At 33.9% G+C, this 21,099-nt stretch overlaps 2 protein-coding genes and 1 long non-coding RNA gene across 4 annotated transcripts; 2 read left to right on the top strand and 1 right to left on the bottom strand.

Moving 5' to 3' along the window:
- The first annotated feature begins 585 nt into the window (after positions 1–585).
- LOC110783614 (uncharacterized protein At2g33490-like) lies at positions 586–4,768 on the top strand. The gene is made up of 2 exons (XM_021987964.2): positions 586–767; positions 4,245–4,768. Exons 1-2 carry the CDS (start codon positions 747–749, stop codon positions 4,563–4,565), a joined length of 342 nt encoding a protein of 113 aa, XP_021843656.2. The 5' UTR covers positions 586–746; the 3' UTR covers positions 4,566–4,768.
- Positions 4,769–15,615: 10,847 nt separating this feature from the next.
- LOC110783615 (protein RICE SALT SENSITIVE 3) lies at positions 15,616–20,203 on the top strand. 2 transcript variants are annotated; one of them, XM_021987965.2, is made up of 7 exons: positions 15,616–16,039; positions 16,591–16,641; positions 17,427–17,555; positions 17,878–17,983; positions 18,629–18,670; positions 18,768–18,824; positions 19,292–20,203. In XM_021987965.2, the coding sequence occupies exons 1-7, from the start codon at positions 15,903–15,905 to the stop codon at positions 19,973–19,975; spliced, it is 1,206 nt and encodes a 401-aa protein (XP_021843657.1). In that variant the 5' UTR covers positions 15,616–15,902; the 3' UTR covers positions 19,976–20,203. The 2 variants fall into 2 exon arrangements, with proteins under 2 accessions (XP_021843657.1, XP_021843658.1); XM_021987966.2 differs by lacking the exons at positions 15,616–16,039; positions 16,591–16,641 and having other exon boundaries at positions 17,427–17,566.
- On the bottom strand, positions 17,502–20,002 carry LOC130460002 (uncharacterized). The gene is made up of 3 exons (XR_008919798.1): positions 19,863–20,002; positions 18,596–19,742; positions 17,502–17,638 (listed from the first exon to the last, which is right to left on the bottom strand). It is a non-coding gene; the product is annotated as an uncharacterized lncRNA (long non-coding RNA).
- Positions 20,204–21,099: the final 896 nt, after the last annotated feature.

The raw sequence follows: 21,099 nt of genomic DNA, 5'->3' as shown, positions 1-21,099 counted from the left end.
TAGTGCAATGAATTTAATATTGTTGAATAACTTTTCAAAATTTGCGACAGGAAACTCATTGAAATTAATTCTTCAAAATTTGACTTAAATCTTCAATTCTTCATATCAACCGATGAGGTGAATATTTATGTCACCAATATTTGAAAATAATAATTCTATATATCAACAAAGCCTCACTTGTGATAAATACATTTTCTTGTACATGATATTACAAAATGGTCCTTATATATTGGACATACATAAACCTTCTTCTGGAGGTCATAAGTAGTACTCCGTCCGTCCCGGATTAGTTGTTACACTTTCTTTTTTCGTCCGTCCCAGATTAGTTGTTACACTTTTAAATTAGAAATGACCCCACAATTATTATATTATCTCTCTCTTCTACTACAAAATGTGTGTTTTCTAGACGCTTTGGGCTCGACGCCTGCAGCATAGCGTTAGGCTAATATTACAATATCCGTGTTTCCTCGACGCTTTTCGATGTCTAATTAATTCTAGTCAACATCCAACGTCGAGGAATTAAGCGATATGGCACATGCTTTTCACGTGGTTTCAATTAGAAGACTTCGGTGTTCACAATTTGGGTAAAAAAACCCGCCCCGCCCCCTCTTTCTCTCTCTTAATCGTCTTCTATCTCCCCTCAACCCTAACCTCTACACTCTCTCACTTCTCATCCTCAAAATTTCTAGATCTACATCCAAGTTTGAAGATTCTGCCTCAATTTCAAGAAATACGACAAAATGTAAATGAAACTCAAAGACTTTGAGGTATTAATTTATCTCCAATGTTCTGAATTTGTTGGATATTTAGGTTCTTATTGCCCCAAGTTGATTTTTTTTCTATTCTGTGAATTGAAGCCCGTTGGTTATGTTTCTTATTCGCCTCTTTCTCTATCTCTAGTTTTCTGTCATTTTTCTTTCCCCTGCTTCATACTGGATTGATGTTCTGTCTTAATATAGGTACATTTAGGTTTTCTACACTTTTAATATTTTTTTTTAGTCGTTTCTTTTACTAATATGAATTTCTCTCATTCGTGTTCAATTCGATTCTTATATGTCCAATTAGAGTTTTCAATTTTTCTTTTTCCATTTCGATAAATTTAAGCATAGGAAATTTGGTAAAGAAAATATAGCTTATTGTGTAGATTCGAACTTGAAACACTCCACTTGCCGGTTAGTTTAGGGATGAAATCATGCTTGAATTTGTACGTGATTTGACTAGGACACACCTAGGGACCGTTTTTTTAGTTTCAAGATTTACTAGTATAACTAGAAGATAGCTTCCCCTTTCATACTGTCTCCTATTAATTCAGGTCTTACCAATTTCAACATCTATGTCTCATGAATTATAAAGTGTTTTTCATGAAGGCTGGCAACATAACCTTTGAATGTAAGTAATTGTGGTGTCTTAATTCTGGGAGGGGGGGGGAGTGTTCGGAAGCTTTGTCGTGGTCTCATTTGTGGTGAGCTACAAACAGTAGTGGATGGAGGAGTTAAGCAGAAGGCCGCAGAGAATTTTTTTTTTCTCAAATGCTAATTGTATCTCATACTTTAAGACCTTTCCAGATGTGGAGATACGTTTAGACATTTCCCTTCTCTAATAAAAAAACTTGCGTGTGCATAAAGGATGGTCTAAGCACACTTTGTATATATTTTTTGTATGCTTTTTAAATCATTTGGAACAGTTAAGTTTGTCGATATGTGGTTGATTGGGCTGGATGATGTTAATGTGCAGATTTAGTTGTATGCTTCTTTAGTTCTGATGCAATTATATGGAAGCCTAATCTTGAATTACATTCACTACTTTTTGAGGTAATCGTAAAAAGCTCATAGTCTGCGGCTGTAGATATTTGTCGTTCCCTGTTTTTGCGTCATTCGATGTATTTACTACATGTTTGAACAAAGAATTAAAAGATGGTCTCAGACATTGTTTGAAAGGGTCTGTGTTGGTGCTTGTGTTCTTGATAGGTGCTTGAGTGTGTATGTGTGTGAGAGATTGATGTCAGGCAGTGTGGGTACAGGTGCAATGACGCGCAGATCATTGCAGGGGTGCAATGGGATTTCTTTAAGTGAATACATGACCAAGTTCTTACATATTGTACTTTAATTTCAGAAATTTAGACTGTAAATTTCTTGTCTATTTGGTGTTCATATTAGAATAATAGATCTTTGTTTTAGATTTCGTTTTGCCGGAATTGTATGCTATCTATTGGTTAATACATAATGGATCTATTTTATTGAATAGTCATGTTATAGATATCGATATTGTTATTAGAAGCATTGGCACAATTTGGCTCGTAATTTTAATTTCTCATTTGGCCTTGGTTGATTCTCACCTTGAGGTGAACAACTTTAATAGTATCTTGTCCTCTGTTTGACTTGTTCTGGTGGCAGTAGTTTGTTAATAATAAAATGATTAAGTACATGATCCATTATCTAAAAGTTTAAGCCAATTTCAAATTGTGATTTGTATATACCTAAACCTTTACAGACTAATGAAGGGACACTTTTAATCTAGGTTACAATTGTTCTTCCTTTATTAGTGTAGATGTCTTACTTCCCTCTACGTTACATCTTTAGACGAAGCCACTATGGGAAAGATATTGTGGCTTCCATCAGGTCAGAATGCGCGCAAGTGGATTTTTTTTTGGAAGGGGCGACTTTTTGTGAGGGGGCATAGAATTTGCTATTGAACTGAGGCCTTTGTTAAGTTGCAACATCTTTCTTGGGTGTTCCGTCTTGTGAAATGCTTTTTTCAGTTGTGCTATGTAAAGCTTGGTTCAGTTATCAACTTGCATTGCTTCTTGATAGGAAAATATTTGAGCTGTAGTTTGTACTACATAGACTACTATTATAATAGGATGCACTCATGTGATTGCATGTTATGTATCTGTTTCAGAGGTTTCTTCAGTGTGTGTGGGACTAAAAAGTTCTTGCTTATTGAAGAATATCTTTATGTTTCATTAGTGATGAAAAATAGTAAATTCCTTGTTTGTTTGGTGAACATCTCATTTGTGCTTCCTCCACATAATTTTACTCCATTTCTCCCGCTAAATTGTCACATTTGTCTTTTTTTTGCAGCTTGTATCTTTGCAGCCTTTAAGATGTATCTTCTATGAGTTCTATCACTATTTTCTTTCAAGTTTAAAATTATTTTATCTTTATTTTACATGAAGTTACAGATAAACACTTTACATGATTATTTCAGATAGCAACTTTCCGAAATCTCAAATTCTTTCTTTTTTGTAAAGTGTCAATTGGTCAAAGATATATGCATTTGAAAAAAAAGTATACTATCACAATTTTAGCTAAGAAAGGGGGACTATCATTATTTCTTAGTGGAAATTCGAATAATTCTATTGCTTTTACCTGTACATAAGCATGGTGGTAGGCTTAAGCATTATCAGACGTACTGCGGTTCATGTTATTGGAGCAGAAACGGTAGTTTCCCTTGTCTATCCATACTGCACACAATATCATCCATACTGCTAATGTTTGCATAGTGAACATGAGATGTAAATTAATAGTTTCTCACACTTGAATTATTCTACTTATTAAGGGTGAAACTACTTGTTATGAAATTGTGTACACTGAAAGAAACCTTAATTATTCATACCTTTTGTGTATTCTTCATTGCTCATGTACTCTGTGTGACATCGATTTATGACATCAGGTACATGGAGAGTGTGAGGTCATATATTACATATCTAAACCTCGGTTCGAGAACCCAGGCAACAAGTTGTTTAGGATATCATGCAATACATCAATGATAAGCTAATTATATGATTCACTAGATTTCCCTCTTGATACATCAATGATAACCTGTTAATCATGAAACAAGAACTTTAAAACACGAGAGTGCATTGGTGCTGAAAAGAACTTTCATATGTACTCGCCCATATCTTTTTCCCATGAACTCTTCACTCTCTATATTTTCTGCTGACTTATGCATACTTGGCTTTGGCAATAACCCATAACTACTTGGAGATCTAGGAAGGCTTCTCAGTTTTAATTATTTGTTTTATTTTTATGTTCTGTCTTTTTTTTGAGGGAATGTTCTTCTGTCTTTTTAAAATTCTTGCATAATCGTATGATATTATATATTTCTTTCCCGTCCAATCGTCCATTGATTGTCTTGACCATTACTCCGTATGTGGTACTGGTGTTATGTGTTTCATAATGAAAAAATGCTAGTTTTATTATTTCGAGAACTGTGATAATCATCTGATATTTGGATATTTGCAGAGAAATGTGAAAGATAGCCATGAAGATTCTTTTATAAGAGAAAAGAGGATCATCGGGCAATCAGCCCCACTGTTTACTCTGCAGAAATTCAAACCAGCTGAAAAGATAAGACAATTGCAGACATCGTCTTCAAGGAAGTTTCATTCTTATGCTTTGCCTAAACCAGGTGATACAACTAGGATTTCTGCTAGATCTGAGAATCGTGTTTTAAGCACCAAGCCAAATCCTCTGCTTGCTGGAAATTTATATCATTCACCCTCTCTGGTGCCGAACACGTATGAAAATCTTGTACGAACTGAAATGCATAACTTCCATGCATAAAGCTGAGGTTGCTAGAGAGGAGACAGAGTTGGGATTCTATATTGATTTGACGCCCTGTTGTTATCCATTGATTGTATTCTTTGTTAGATAATTTTTTGCAAAGTATTAGGTTTTATATTTGAGGGAGTTTTGATGTAATCATACCCATGTAAATGATATTTTTTTATTCATATTTTTTGAAATATAATAAGTTAACGTGAAAATATTCCCTATTGCTGCTATGGAAGCTGCCGAAGCTAGCTTGTTATAGCAGCGTTTTTTTAATATTAGAATTGTCTATTTCTCAACGCTTTTTTACGTAGGGATCTTGGCTTAAAGATATAAGGGTGATGGCGTGTTAAAGTAATTTTCGACGCTTTAAAGCGTCCATAAATTAAATATGGACAGCAAATCGCGTCGAGCTGTTCGACACATAAAGGCGTCGCCATTATCGACGCTGAACTACACAGAAGACGTTGTAAGGCGTAGCAATTCTGGACGCCTTATTCATGACCTGAGCAGCGGATAGCGTCCCCTTTATCGACGCCTAAAGGCGTCGCGAATTCTCGACTAACGATTCATCGACGCAAAGGGAAGGCGTCGAGGCCTTTTTTCTCGACGGCTTTAGGCGTCGCTAATCAGCTCAAAAGGCGTCGCCGTAACACGGAAATTCTAGTATGGCCACTAATTTTTTTCCCCATACCCTCTCTCATTTAATTAAAAAAAATACCCCCACTAACTCCTATCACGTCTAATTTTTCAATAAAATAAGAATTGATAACCAAACAACCACTTATCACCTAAAACTTTATCCAAAGGTCAGTGTAATAAGTAATTTGGGACGGAGGGAGTAGTAATGAACAATCTTGACCAAAATTTCTGTAGTCATACTTTCATGGAAATGCATGATAGTTAACCATATCATCATCCAACTAGTAGGTATAATATAGCTAATATTGTTATTTATGGTTCTCCTGGACCATGAAATAAAACTCATTGTAAGGAAATTACATACTCTTATGTTATGTTATGAATCAATTCATATTTTTATAAGAATTCTTCCATGAAACTAATATGTATATTTCGTAACTCTCAAGTACTCAAACTACAGGTTGAGAACTTGATATGACATTTCAAAAACACTCTTTTTAGAGTTTTGATAATATTTCATCAATTGTGGCATTTATATGCAAAACATAAAGTGCTAGATGTTTAAGAACATCATGTATTGGTTCTTCTGGAACTCTTCTTACTTGGTTGATTCATAACATGTTATTAAATCAATATTGCATATTTACCTCTTTCGCAACTATAAGCCCAATGGAGTAAAAATCTCCTCTTATAAATTTTAATAAAGTTGCAAATCCGTCTTACAATTCTTTGGATGACATCATAATAGTTTTGATACATGTAATATGAAATTATAACTAAATAATTCTACATAATACCATGATAAAACATAAAACAAACTAAATGTATGATGAATGATGCATTTACCTATTAACTACACATGTATATGAATGTAAGACGCAAATACAAAACACTGTACAATGTGGATATTTCAAATCCATAACTTGTTGGACTTCAAGCCCATAAACTCATTTGATCATTATAGTTATGTCTACATTGAAACAAACATAGATTTACGATCTCATATTCAAAACCATTATTTCTCTCATATGCATTATATTTTGGTTCCATCATCTACCGACTACCGGTATCATCAAAATTCTTCAACATATACTTTGCATGATACTGGTTCCATCATCTACCGGTATCATCAAAATTCTTCAACATATACTTTGCATGATATTCGCCAATAATATATGAGTACTTTCAAAGGTACCATTCAACTTTTCTCACGGGTCATCTATTATAGTTCAGATATCTATACCACTTCAAGGGTATTTCATACACTATATATTAGTGTTTTATTTCTTTTAAATAATATCGTCAACTGCATTATATAAATAAATCTATAACTCATCACTATGTTGGAACCGTATATATAATCTACACTTCAGGTGTAGAGATTTAAATAAATATTGGCGCGCAAGATATAAATTTCTCAACACTTACTATATGTAACATCGAGCACTAAGACGATTACATACCTTTATGTATCTAGACATGTAAAACTTAACATAATTAAGTCATAGATATTCATGTCCAAACATATTTTGAGGATAGAAAGTTGGCATGTACACTTACTCATATGGGAATCAATCTATTATCTTTCAATTTTGCCAACTTATTCTAGCTCGTCTCCCCTTAAGTTGGGAAAATATTTTCAATATATTATGGGGTATAAAATCTTTCACCAACTAATAATACACTTTTCAACGTGTATTTTAATAAATGTTTCATACTTTTGTTCTCTTCTGGAGATTAACATTGATTATGGGGGGTAGATACAATGTGCAATTTTTTTTCTTCATATTTTCTCTTTTCTTGCTGGCGTATGATTTCCCCACTCAAGAGATTGATACTTAAATCAATCACAAAATACTTGTAAACTTCTTGGTGACCTACAAGTCACCTACTATCATTCCGGTGAACTTCAGGTCACTTACTATCGATCATGATGAACTTCAAATCACCTATTATATCATTATCCAAGTTTTCAAAGTCATTAATATCTCTTGTATTTATTTTCTCAATCGATTCTTATACCTATTCAATTGAAATACAACACAACCTCATTATTATGTTTTGCCTTTGAATATATGCAATATATGAGGGAGTGTCAGCACATAAACTTTTATTCGACAAGATTTTTTCAAATTCTTATGACGGTTGTTCTTAAATCCGGATGGCCTAAATTATCACATCGTACGTATATAATATCATATAAAATATTTCATTCGATAACTGTTGGTTATCTTCCCAAAGTGATCATTGTAATTATAAAATACTATAATTTAGACATATTTTTTTGTGATATAAAGACACAAACTTGTGTCTCATTTGTAATAGCAAGACAATCTAACAAAACTATTGGAAATATAGCTTATACTCTTCTGGAGTATTCATTGTAATTGTGGTACATATCAATTTCAATAAACATATTCATCTTTCTTCATCTGCAGGATGATATCAATATCATAAACTTATACTCGTGTTTATAAAATTAAAGAGTTAATGAAATATGAACAATACGTGTACCATTTTTACAATCATTGTATTATTTTGATCCAAACCGCTATTTTGTAAACTTGGCAATATAATGATGCTATTAATTGGGACTCTCATACTACAACACCTTGAAACTTATTACAAAGCATGTGATTAAAATTTTCATGTGCAAAATAAAAACATCAAGTAATATGTCTTTAACGTATCACTCCGTAATTCGTAAAGCAATCATATATAAAAGCAATTATAATAAAATATATCAAGAAATAAAAACATTGTTATTGCCGTATGGAAGAGTAGCAGTTACTAAAATTGAAATTGCCATATCTATACTAATATATTAAAAGGCGTTGTGGAAAATGTATATGTGTCACGTAGTACTCTCCTCACGCCACAACATCCACTCACCAAGTATTATGTAATGGACAACCAAAAATCAATACAATACAATGAGGTTTGAACACCAGACCTCAAGTGTGGATGATAATTCTCATTACCATCTTAACCAACTACCAATTGTGGTTCATATCTTCACATTAATTTATAAATAAATGTTCACATGAAATCTAAAACAAATAAATTTTTAAACGACTTTTTAATTTCTATGGACTATTTTGAAAAGAAGAAAAATTAAAGCATTATGACAACCATGAAGAAACATGATGTCATAAGTCTCATAAGAATCAACTATAGGATTGCCTTACATAGCTGTATATATATATCTAATTTGGTGTTTATAAATTTGACGCACTTAGTTCCACGAGAAAACAAATTAAACACATTGTAAGATGATATGATTGAAAACTTACTTGCCATGATAAATGACTTAGCGTGTCTGTGTAGTTGATGAACTTAACGGATATTTTTCATTCTATAGAAGACAAGTATTTTGGTCAAATATTGAGCTCAAGAAAAATCTAAAACTTTAGTTATTCAATGTAGCATCCGGGGCATCGCCCGGACCACACACTAGTTACACATCAAATCACGCTATCATTGCTGGTTAATTCTTTTGATGTTTACGGAATGTAATCTAAAGTTTGGGAAACAGAATATATAGATGCGTTAACATAAAAGCCAATTTGTTTACTTACATCGGATTTCAGTCAATCAAAAGCATGATCGGGTTTTGTGCAGTAACATGTACGGACATATTATCATAAAATTACTAGTCTTTACTAAAATCATATAACCAATATCTATGTGTGATCAGAGAACTTGTTTAAAAGCAAATCATGAAAGTAAAAACGAGTAAACACCAAATAATATAGTAATTAATATGTAGTGATACTAACCGATAACGATGATTCTTGTAGTTATTTTCTTGTTTGTTCAATCGCTGTTTCCTTTGTTTTCCATCAACTATTAGTAATGGTGTTGATAACGTGTTATGAAATTAGGGAGAAAGGGAGAGTGAGTAAGAGAGAAACTGACGGTTATGATCTTATTCCAATAGATATAATATGTACACACAAAAGGAAGTCAAAGGTGTTCGTGTGAATAGTGTCTAAAACCCCAATGTGTCATGTAAATAAGAACAGAGGAAGTATAGAATAAGGATGTCAGGGGTATAATGGACATGCACATTACAATACATTTATAACACTTTTATTGATTAAATTATCACTAGTAATTACAATAAATAAATATTACTCCGTATATGTACGTTATACTAAATATAAATGTAATGTAACCATTAAATAAACAAAAAGTTAGGCAAAATAATAAAACTAACTAACATTATTGGTTTGCCAGTCAACCTAAAAAAAATATAAAAAAATAAAGAACATAATCTTGCAAGACCTTCCCATTTTGGTTGCCAAAGGGGTCAGATATCTGACCCTTGTCAAGTGTAAGTTGAACTTGACAGTAAAAAAAATCAACATTGTGAAGTTTCGAGGAGGGCAAGTAGAACTTGACAAAATACATAAGTCATGGTTGCTGATGCTCTTAAAGGAAAGTACTGAGTAGGTCATATATGTCATTGATGGACAATGGCTTTATTCACTTCATCTGATGTGATCTGATTTTTCTAGCTTTTTATCTGGTCTGATCTAAATGTTTTTTGTGAGTGCTTTTTACTTTTTTTTGGTCTGGTATAGTCTGATTTTTTTGATTTGATCTAATAAGCAATAAGAATAAGGTGAAAACAACAAAACATATGATCATTGCCCTAGTGAATACTATCACCCTTATTTTCAATTTTTTGTTCACATTCATAGTTAATATGAAATAAAATACGACTTTTAGAAAGGCAGTTTTATGACCATAAGACCACCTTGTGGTATTGAGCACACACATGCTGGCGTTAGCATGACTTTTTTGTTTGTTGCGAGTGAGGGTTATAATATTCAACTCATAAGTGCAATTATTTGTATTATACTATGACTAATTTTACCCCGATATAGAATAAATTTATCATATATTAAATGCGTGAAAGATTTAATGTTTTTGAGTTTCAAGATTCCACTAGGGTTTTGAATCTTATTTCTAGATTCATTGGTAACTTCTAATTGTCATTTGTCTCTTTAATAGCAATTCAACTACATTACAACACATTCCCAATTCTCTTTCTACCTTTCATCTCCCAAGAAAACCTAAAAACCCACAAATACCTAGACTCGACGCCTCCTTTAGCAAGCTCGTTTGTGGCCAGAGTTTCAAAAGGTCGCCGGTGAGCCTGCTACCCTTCTTATTAGCTTCGTGTCTTTGTGTTTCTGGTGGGGAAGAAGAAGACGGAGCCAAGCTTGTTCGAAATGAAGCTTCTACCTCCTCTTAGTGTGTGCTTCTTCTTGCCGGATCTTGTAATTTTCGGAGCCGATCGAGTAGGCGGTTCCCCGGTTAGCGAATTTCTGTGTTTCACCTCAGCTTTGCTCTAAGTAGGGAGAGTTCTCGTTGAGGTAATCAACTTTGGGTCCTCCTATAAAGCAACCCGAACGCCGCCGTTGATAATCTCAACGGTAAAGGTAAAGTTCGGGGTAAGAGATTCTTGTTTAGGTAGGATTTCTTCTGTGTTTGGGTTGTTTCCTCTAGTTTCTCGGGATTTTAGAGTTCTTTAATACCAAAGCTTTCCTTTTCGCCACCATTTTGTAGTGCCAGTCATGCCGATCTTAACAAAGGTAAAGATTAGGTTAGGCTTTCTAATTTGGTATTATTTTTAGATTAATTTCGGTGGATTTACCACCTTCTCGGTTAGTAATTGAGTTTGTGGTTTGGTGACTTTATTCTCTCCCTTCGTTAGTGCAAATTTTGTGGCTTAGGTGTGTTGTTAGAATGTTTAATTTGTTAAGCTTTCTTGTTTTGTTGTTAAGAGTTTTCTTGTTCTGCCTTCCCAAGTTGTGTTGGTTTGTAGTAGTATGAGTTCCTTTTGAAATTATTCGTATGTTTTCTTTTGAGTATGTTGAGTGTGGTAATTAATTGTGGTTTCTCATTGTGTATATTTTGGTTAAATATACTGCGTGGGTATGTCTTCTTTGGAGGTTTGAGTTACCATGGAAGTTGGGACTTCTCAACAAGTATGAGAAGGCATTGCGTGTTTGAGTCTTATCCTCCGGAGCAAGGTTTTTTCCTTGCTGATAGGAGTGTAGGTTGGTATGTTTTGGAAGACTCTTTCTCCTTTGGGAGGGAGCTTGGATGTTTTTCAGGTCCTTAGACGAGGGAAGAAGTAGTGTGTAATAGAAAGGTTGGGTGTCCCCGGGATTTAGTTGTTATGTGGTCGTGGGGATTAGCTTTTGTTAATCCTCGTTTTAGGTTAGCGTTAAGATTTGTTCTTGACGCTTTCAAAATCTATTATGTGAGCGCTGATCCCCATTTTTTGAGGGTTCATAGTATGATATTCGAGTCATGTTTATTGACTCAAGACGCTTGTGTGCACTTCACATTTTAACTCTTTCGCTTCTTCCTTTGTCATCCGAGTTCCACGAGTTATTAAAGAAGACTCGATCCAACTTCACCTCCATGTTTTATATGGAAATCACATCCATAAGTGGCCTTGGAACGGTTACGCCTCGTTGGCGGTGTAAACAAGACATTTTCAACACTCAAAGGCCGTCAACATAAGAACCTGTGTATTTTGTTAGTTTTATAATCCATGTAATGGTATCTAAAGACCTTAGTGTTTTAGTTTTGTAAACTTTTTATTTATTACAAAAATTAGCTTATGTCAAAAATAAAATAAAATAAAATACAACACATTCCTATGACAATATGAAACTGCACCGCTTTTCTTAATGAGTATTTTTTCCGTCTCTTTTTATTCTTTATCTATTCTGCTTTGGGTGTTTCATTTTAATTTTTAAGGTTGAAATATTTATTTTCATATTATAACATAAATACTTCTAACATTCTGTAAGAATTTATGTCAAATGATTATTTTAATTAATTAAATTCATTGGGGCATTTAATCTGTCACACTTTCCCGTTGAAATATTAAATCTCCCACACTTCTCCAATGACAGATTTTGAATAAAAGTGATAAAAAATGTAATTTTGCATTGTTAAAATAAATAAATAAGCTCAATCCATATTAATTATTAGTTAAATCGCGTACAGATACCAAACACAAAGAATAAAAAGTGACAAAGAGAGTACATGACATTTTTAGTGGGTTCCGATCCTCACACTCTCAATAGTCACAACATCGAAGATTAGTTATTTTTACTTTCAATCGTGCTTAAATGTTGCAATCAGGTTGAAATGCAGAATGCACAAGTTTTTGTTCTCTTCAGCTTATTTTCACTTTATTTCAGGTCTAATAAGATAAAATAAGATAAAATAAAACAAGGGTCAGTAAGTTCAGATAAGATAATACTTCCTCTGTTCTTATTTATATGACACAATGGGATTTTAGACACTATTCACACAAACACCTTTGACTTCCTTTTGTGGTTTATACATAAGAAAAAACATAGTCGTGTGGGGTCTTATTAGATCCGTATCAGTAAGTATTATTTAAATATCAACTTTTACAATTTTTTCCGATCCACAATTGGAGATATTAATGTTTGAAATCGTGCATTGGCAAACGTGCCTAAATAATTGTGTCATTTAAAAAAGAACGGAGGAAGTATAAGATAAGTTCAGGTAAGATAAGATAGTACGAAGTATAAGATAATATAAAATAAAATAAGATAAGGGTCAATAGGTAAAGACTCATTTTTATAACTTCCATTGATGGTCAATAAGATAAGATAAGTTCAGATAAGATAAAAAATAAGATAAGATAAGATAATGGGTAATAAGATAAGATAAGTTCAAGGCCAATAAGATAAGATCGATAAGATAAGTAAAGTGAAATTCAGGTGGAAAGAATGGTACCTAAGAGAAAGAAGGGAAATGAAGATGAAATATATGCGTGGTCGATCCATGCGGTGAGGGGAGTGAGAACGAGGGAGAATATCAATAAAGGTAGTATATAACTTTCTCTGTCTCTTAAAGATTGCCGCATATTCCTTTTTGAGATGTCAATATTTGTTTATCCCATATCTTATTAGTAACTTATTTACAATCAAGTAAGGATGAATCCGCAGATTAAACTTGTGTCTTTTTTATGAAACAATGTACTCCCTCCGTTCCTAAATGTTGTATCCGTTTCCATTTTAAGCGTTCCTTTTGTTGTATCCGTTTCTATTTTTGGACATACATTTTATCCTAAAATACCCTTACATTTCTATCTAATTACCAAAATACCTAAAGATTCTACCCATATTCCCACCTAAATTTCCCCACCCCTATTATTTAATTCTTTTCCCTTCCCCATATACCCACTCTCTCACCTCCTTTATCACCCATCATTATCACTCTTCTCTCTTACCTTATTTTCTTTATTTTTTTTATTTTTTTTTATTATAATCTCTTACATACAATCATTTTTCTTACACCCAATCATTACACTTATACCAATACAAACCAAGATTCCAATTTTCTTAAAAACACCCCACTTTCCCAAATGAATACAACATTTAGGAACGGAGGGAGTACATAATATCATCATGAAAATATGTACCTACACTTTTACATGCTCCTTTTAAAGGTGCATTCGTTTCAACTTATTGTTAACTAGACTTATATGGATTTATTGGAGCTTATTGGACATGATTAGACATGCTTTCAAGAGAGTATACTTATTGGATCTGATTGAAACTTATATAACCTGATTATAATGTATAGACCTAATAAGACCCGATTGCAACTTATTTGACCCAAACCTTATTTTCTTTCAGGTGATCAAATATAAGACACTCTAATATGGTTTTCATACTTTTGTACCTTTTCACTCAATTTCTTTTTCCCGTATTATATTTACATTTTCTCTACTTTATCCACGTTTTTGTTACATCCACTGAACCACACACCTACTAATGATGTTTTGACCAAGTGGTTAAAATCGAGGGCATGTATACTATAAGTCTCATATTTGAATCCTCCGTCCCCATTTGTAATTTATTTTGTGCTTATGGCTCATTTGCAAAAACTAAATAAAAACAAACTGACCCATCCACCTCTTGTAAAAAGAATAGTTTATAATAATACGGAAATGAGTACATGAAAAGAAAACGGATAGTGGGCAACACCATTGACTTACTGACATTGAACTTGCTATAAAATGAAATTACTATGTGTATCTAGGTGCATCATGCACCCAAAGGTACTTTCATATATATATATATTTGTGGTCCATTTTATATTTTCTCTTCATAAGTAAGGGGGAAATTCGAAAATATAAGAGAATGAACGATACACCCAAATGCATATAATATGTACTAGCTCTGAAAGAGTACATAACATGTTAAATGTCACCCATTTAACTTGTACACACTAAACCTTTTTATATTAAAAAAAGAACACCCAAATTAAATGGGCACGCAACAATACCTTTGTACATAGGCAATGAGATTCGATTTTTTACTTCAAATTTGGAAGGTGTTTTCTATACCAATCCGTCCAACTCTACTTTGTGTGGAGTGTTTTAAGAATGTTTATGCCATTTGCCAAATGAACCCTAAAGAACACATCTTTACTATTTGACACCTCCTTAGCCAAACAAAACCCACTTGGTTGTTGGATCTTATATTCACATCCCAACCAAAAAAGATCCTAACAGACAGAAGGGTATAACAGTCATTCTAATACTCCACCCACCCCAAAATGTGAGCAAAATATACCTCTCTTTTGCCCCCCTTCCCTTCCTTTCCCAAAGTCTCATCTCAAACTCACTGCTCTCTTACAACAAGGGGACCTTTTTTCTTGGAAGATAGGATAAAAGCTGTCCCCACTTTTCCTTTTTGTCTTAGCAATACTCTATTCGCGAATTTTTACATTAGACCGTCTGTCAAAAAATGTACGAGTACATTAATATGTTTTTTAAGGTAAGATGAAAGACTATCGAACGGTCCGATATCTAACTTATGTTATTCAGACTACTTAGACCAGTCAACACTTGAGAGTAGAGGAGACTCTCACTCCAAAACACAAGCATATGATATTTACAATAGTTACTAGACATGGAGTACATAAAGTTATAAGATCATGCTCTAGTACGAGTACATAACTACATACTTCCTCCATTCTTATTTATATGACATAATTATTTAGACACGTTTGCCAATGCACGATTTCAAACACTAATATCTTCAATTATAGATACGAAAAAATTATAAAAAGTTGATATTTAAAAAATATTTATTGAGACAAATCTAACAAGACCCCACACGACTATGTTTTTTCTTAAGTATAAATCACAAAACGAAGTCAAAGGATCATTTGTAAATAGTGTGTAAAACTGAATTGTGTCATATAAATAAGAATGGAGGAAGTATATATTTTGCTTTACTATTACGGAGTTAATTTTATATATACCTAGCGTAACTAATGTCTGGTCTGACCGACTGTTTGAGATTGTATGATTTAGTGATTTATCCCTGACTTTAAATAAGTAAACATTACAATATCATTCAATTACATTTTTACCAAATCCCCCCTACTCTCTTTCTACCTCTCTCCCCCCACACCACACCTCTTTTGCTTGCTTGGGAAAATCGAAGTCTCTTTAAAAGGGAAAAAAAAACAGAGTAAATACAAAAGTGGGGGAAGTGAGAGTGATGAAGAAAGCAGTCACCTTTGTGGTTGCTATTTTGCTTAACATTTGTTAGATAGATAGAAACAACTACCCTCCTCTGTTTTTAATAGAGAGAGAAAGTGCTGTTTGTTTAGAGAGAGAAAGAGATGGCGGGCTCAGGAACAGGAGGAGGAGATAGGAGCAAAGAGGCAGTTGGGATGATGGCCCTTCATGAGGCCCTCAGAGGCGTATGTCTTAACTCAGACTGGACTTACTCTGTCTTCTGGACCATCCGTCCTCGCCCGTAAGTTCATTTGTTGTGTGCTGTAAAGGTTTAATGACTTAGACGAGATTTAATCTTAGTTCTCGTGTACCACACCCTATCAACTGGCTAAACTAGCTGACAACCACTACTTAGGGTGATTAATATGATGCGGGTTTATAGTGATTTTGATTAATGATTAACTTAAATAAATTGGGGTGTTTATTTTCTATTTTTGGACGTTTCTCTCTCTAGAAATCCCTTCATTAGATGTTGATTATTCTTATTATGGTCATTAATATGAAATGGGTTTTTGATTAAATGGATGAATTAGTGATTAACTTGAAATGGGTGTTCCAAAAATCCCACCTTTTCCTTTTTATTTCCCCCCTTTTTGGACGTTTCTCTCTCTAAAAACCCCACCTTTGTCCCCCCTTTTATTCATTTTTTGTCTCTCTTGAGTCTTGAAACCTGATAACAATTACGAAGCTTATAGAAGAAGAACAAGAACTTATTTTATTTTTTTGTTGATTATTAGTAATTTCCCCACCTAAAACTAGTAATTTTATCTATTTATTTTTCCATTATTGCAGGAGAGTTAGAGGTGGAAATGGTTGCAAAGTTGGTGATGATAATGGAAGCTTGTAAGTATTCCTCTTTCGTCCACACTCTCAAACATAGCTGTTCAAGGGGACCATTTTTAGTGATTTTCTTGGTGCATTTTAATGGTTATTAGCTTGAATTTAGTTTTTGCTAATTTTTATTTTGTTCTATAATTAGGGTTGATTTGATAACTTTTATGATTAATATGAACTTGGGTCTTAAATGCTACAATGATTAGTGCCATATTGAAGTGGTTTATGATTGAAGGAGTTTTTAATGTTAATAAAGTCATCACCATTGTTTTTATGAAAGAGTTGACCAGGCAGTTTTTCTGTAAAAAGCAAGCGTTTTAGTCTTTAAACTCTTTTCCCTTTTTCCCTGTATCTTTCTTTATTTTTTTTAAAAAGAATTTTATGGTTATGCATAGAGTCCTAATTTGTTCTTGATTAATGCTCCGAGTATAATGCTATAAAGTTTTATTTTGGTCTGAATGAGCCACACAAAAGAATTACAAATGGTGGAAGGGGATTCAAACTTGTTACCTAATTTGTTCTTGATTGCTGCTACGAGTATAATGCTAGCTATAATTTATAGGGAAGAGTGGATGTCAACTAACTTAGTTGGTAAAATATTGAAAGGTGGTACCCTAGACCTGTGATCAACTTATGTCTACAGTATTTGTCGCCTTGCCCTTGGTGGCTCTCTCCCTCTGCACCAAAAGAAAAAAGTTCTAACGAGGAGTATTTTGTTATTTTTAGCTTATTTTATATTTTTGTAATTTATTTTGAGTTGGTTGAGCTGATATTGGATAAATTGAATGGTGAAGGATGTTGATGTGGGAAGATGGGTATTGCCGAGGAAGAGTTGCAGATTGCTTGGAAGAGATGGATAGTGAAGATCCTGTCAGGAAGTCATTCAGCAAGATGTCCATCCAGTTATATAATTATGGAGAAGGGTGGGTACTTGGTAGGTGTTGTTATTATATATTTATACTATGTGCTACTCCATTCTCCTCTCGTTGTCCGTCCCCTGCACCTCCTGCCCCGCCACGGAGAAAAACAAAAAAAAAAAACAGAATTAAGTTTTACCATTAGCAATGAGAAATGAATAATCTCAATCGATATGTGCTAATTGAGCTTAAAGTGTTTGCTGTCTTGATGTATTCTTATAGAATGCAAATTAAAATGTGTTCCTTGTTTAGGCTTTATTGGACTTTCAATATCACGTGTTTCCTTTATTAGTTGTTTGTGAATTTGAGTTGTTTTGAATTGATGCAGGTTAATGGGGAAGGTTGCTTCTGATAAATGTCACAAATGGGTTTTCAAAGAGCCTTCAGAATGTGAACCAAATATATCAAACTACTGGCAGAGCTCCTTTGATGCTGTATGTTGCACATACTCTGTATATGATTAAATTAATTAACACTTGTTTGATCACAGTAGATCTTTCTATTATAGTAGCCTAGTTATCGGAACTAGTTTTTTGTCCTCTTCTCTTTCTAACATATAAAACTGCTATTTGTTTTGACGGTCAAAATTCGTTTTTAATTTGAAAAAATCACAGCAAATGTCAGCTGGAGAGAATAAGACCTTTGTTATGTCATGGTCTCTAACTCTCTACTTTGAAGCTCTCAGCTGGAGAGATAACGCTTATGAAGCGGAAGGGAAATTCGAATTTGCCACATATTTCTGTTTTATCTCCATACCATATTTCAGTTTTACCAATATGCAAACAACTCATTATTGATATACCTGCATTTTTTGTTTTATTAGGGTCTACTCGGAAGACATAAGGGTAGTATATTACTGTAGAAAGTAAGACAGAATAGTGTTCACTTGGCTGCTACTTCTTCTTACTTGGCCCCTCCTTAATGAGAAAGTTTAGATTTCAATAATTTCATGGTAAAATAAAAGTAGGGTTTTGCGCCGATATGCTTAATGATTATGTTTTAGGGCCAATGACTGTTTATATGATTGATTGATGTATAATTCCTACCTTTTTTGTTCACTATCTTTTTTCTGGTTGCAGCTTCCTACTGAATGGACTGATCAATTTGAATCTGGTATTCAGGTTCGAGTTGAAACTGGTTTGCATTACCTGCATACAATCTTCTGTTTAAAGAATCTACTTCTATATCTAACTGTATCGTTCTGGGTTTTTTGAACAGACGATTGCTGTAATTCAAGCTGGTCATGGTCTTCTTCAATTAGGCTCCTGCAAGATTGTGAGTCATCTCATCTTCATCTTTTATCTCTATCGAAAATTCATCTCGTGTCCACCTGTACATCTTCTTGGTTCAATCACTTAATTATATTGAGTATTACAGTATTACTAAAGTACGTTCGACAATTGATTATGGGGCACATTGTTAAAGCTACCTTTAAATATATTTTGAACTTGATTAGCACAGTTAATATAAAGCACCTTTATTTTGATAAGACTGCTTAAAAAATTTTGTTACCTTCTTTTAAGTAAAAGCAGCTTTTTATGCACTCAAACCTGTGCAGTTGGTTCAGCAAGGTGTATCATTTGTTACTCCGTATGATGTACGATTCAAATATAAGAAATTAAGAAGTAATCCTCAGAATTGAAAATTCTTGAATTAAAATACTGTGAAGTATATTGTTTTGGTATAAAGGAAAACATCTGTCATGAATGATGATACTGAAATGTGTGAACTTTGTGTATCAGATACCGGAAGACCTGCACTTCGTGCTACGAATGAGGCATACCTTTGAATCTTTAGGCTATCAATCGGGGTTCTATCTTTCACAACTTTTCTCCTCAACCAGAAATGCTTCCTCTTCTTCAACTATCCCCACAAAGCAGCCTGGAACTTCCTTGGGGCCTCCTCCGCTATTCAACTGGGGCCCACGACCCCTATCTCCGGCTTCAATGTTAGCACCTCACAATTTCCAGAGACCTCTTGGATTCGCCCCTGCAAAAGACGAACCCCACATGTTTTTAATGCCTCACTCGGCAGAGAATCGAATGGATGAAATGATGGGAGGAGAACACGAATCTGATATAAAGTGGCCAAATGGCCTTTCTTTCTTCAATGCTTTAACCGGAAGGGCTGATGAAGCAAAGCTATTGTTCAACCCGGAGAACTTGGGTCACAAGCCTGATCAAAGCTCTAACCCTGAGGGATCAAACCAGAATATGCAAGGTTCAAACCCGAATGATTTCTTGAGCTTGGATAGTCATCAAGAGCAAATGAGAAAGAGTATTGAAAACAAATTCAAAAGGAGCTATACATTACCTGCTAGAATGACTTCTTCAGGTTCTTCAACTTCACTTGATCACCATCCTCAGGAATACCGCAATCCCGAAACCGGAATGTACTCTGATGTAATGGAGACTTTCTTAGAGTAACTTTGTAACTAGATTCTTATGCTAGTTTTCTTTCTTTCTCTTCCTAGTTTTCTTAGTTTATAACTCTTGATGTTCCTCTACTTTTTCTTTTTTCTTTTTAGGCCTTTGTTTTTTCCGCTTATTCGACGTTTAACTCAACTTTCTTCACCAATTTATTGTAGCTTATGGAAACATATATTGTAGTTGAAGTTTCCTAAACCAGGTAATTATGTTTTGTCTCGTTTTGCAGCATCAGTGTCAATTGATGTGGTCTTAGCACGATTTCTAGTTTCATTGATGAAGTTGTTAAACTACACTTGCTGGTTTCTTAAGCAAGTTTAGACTTTAACCTATTATTAGGTTAGATGCCATAATTACGATCCCAACTCGCCAACCCAATGGATATTATAATCAAACGGTTTCATATTCTCTGTCTGAAATTAATTGTCACATTGTCTCAACCCTTCGTAATTAAGAATATGTCATGATTTCACTAGAATAACTCTTATAATAGCTGTCTTTTTCCCACTCTCACAACTGTAAGGTATCTTGTGATAAGTTCTTTTGGACATCCTAAAATAGAATACGTGATTATTGTTTCTAGACGAGAGATAACAACAAAAACATTTCCATCTTGATGGTTGTTTCACATGAGTATTCTTCGTAAGTTCCCTTATAAAATAGATAATTTATTTCAACTAATTAAGTAATTAACTTCCTATTATTATTAGACTCTTTTTTTTACGCAAAAGGGGTAATATATTACTTTATAAACAATTCAAGTACAAACAGGGCTTTCCTCTTAGGACTTTGAATACTATATCTACCCTCAAAAGATCTACACATCCATGCTTATAATACATCAAAATATGACCCAAAAACATCTCAAGCTGTCGAATCAGATTATTTGCATACATTTACACTTGAGGATGATTGAACTCCATCTTGCTTCTCTTCTACTTCTGCTGCTCTTCCTGAGCAATTTCTTTCCCCTTGCTTCCCTGCCCTGAACTCTTCAGATTTGCCACACTTGTAGTCACCGTTGTTGGTATTGTTCCAAACATGATCTGTGTTGTAACTGTTGGCATGTTGCTCGATGATCCTGCTTCCATGTTCAAGACATCAGTTTCCTGTGAGGATTGACC

This window comes from Spinacia oleracea, chromosome 4, assembly GCF_020520425.1.
Source record: "Spinacia oleracea cultivar Varoflay chromosome 4, BTI_SOV_V1, whole genome shotgun sequence".
In the NCBI taxonomy this organism is placed as follows: domain Eukaryota; kingdom Viridiplantae; phylum Streptophyta; class Magnoliopsida; order Caryophyllales; family Amaranthaceae; genus Spinacia; species Spinacia oleracea.
This window is presented reverse-complemented; position numbering and strand designations above follow the sequence as displayed.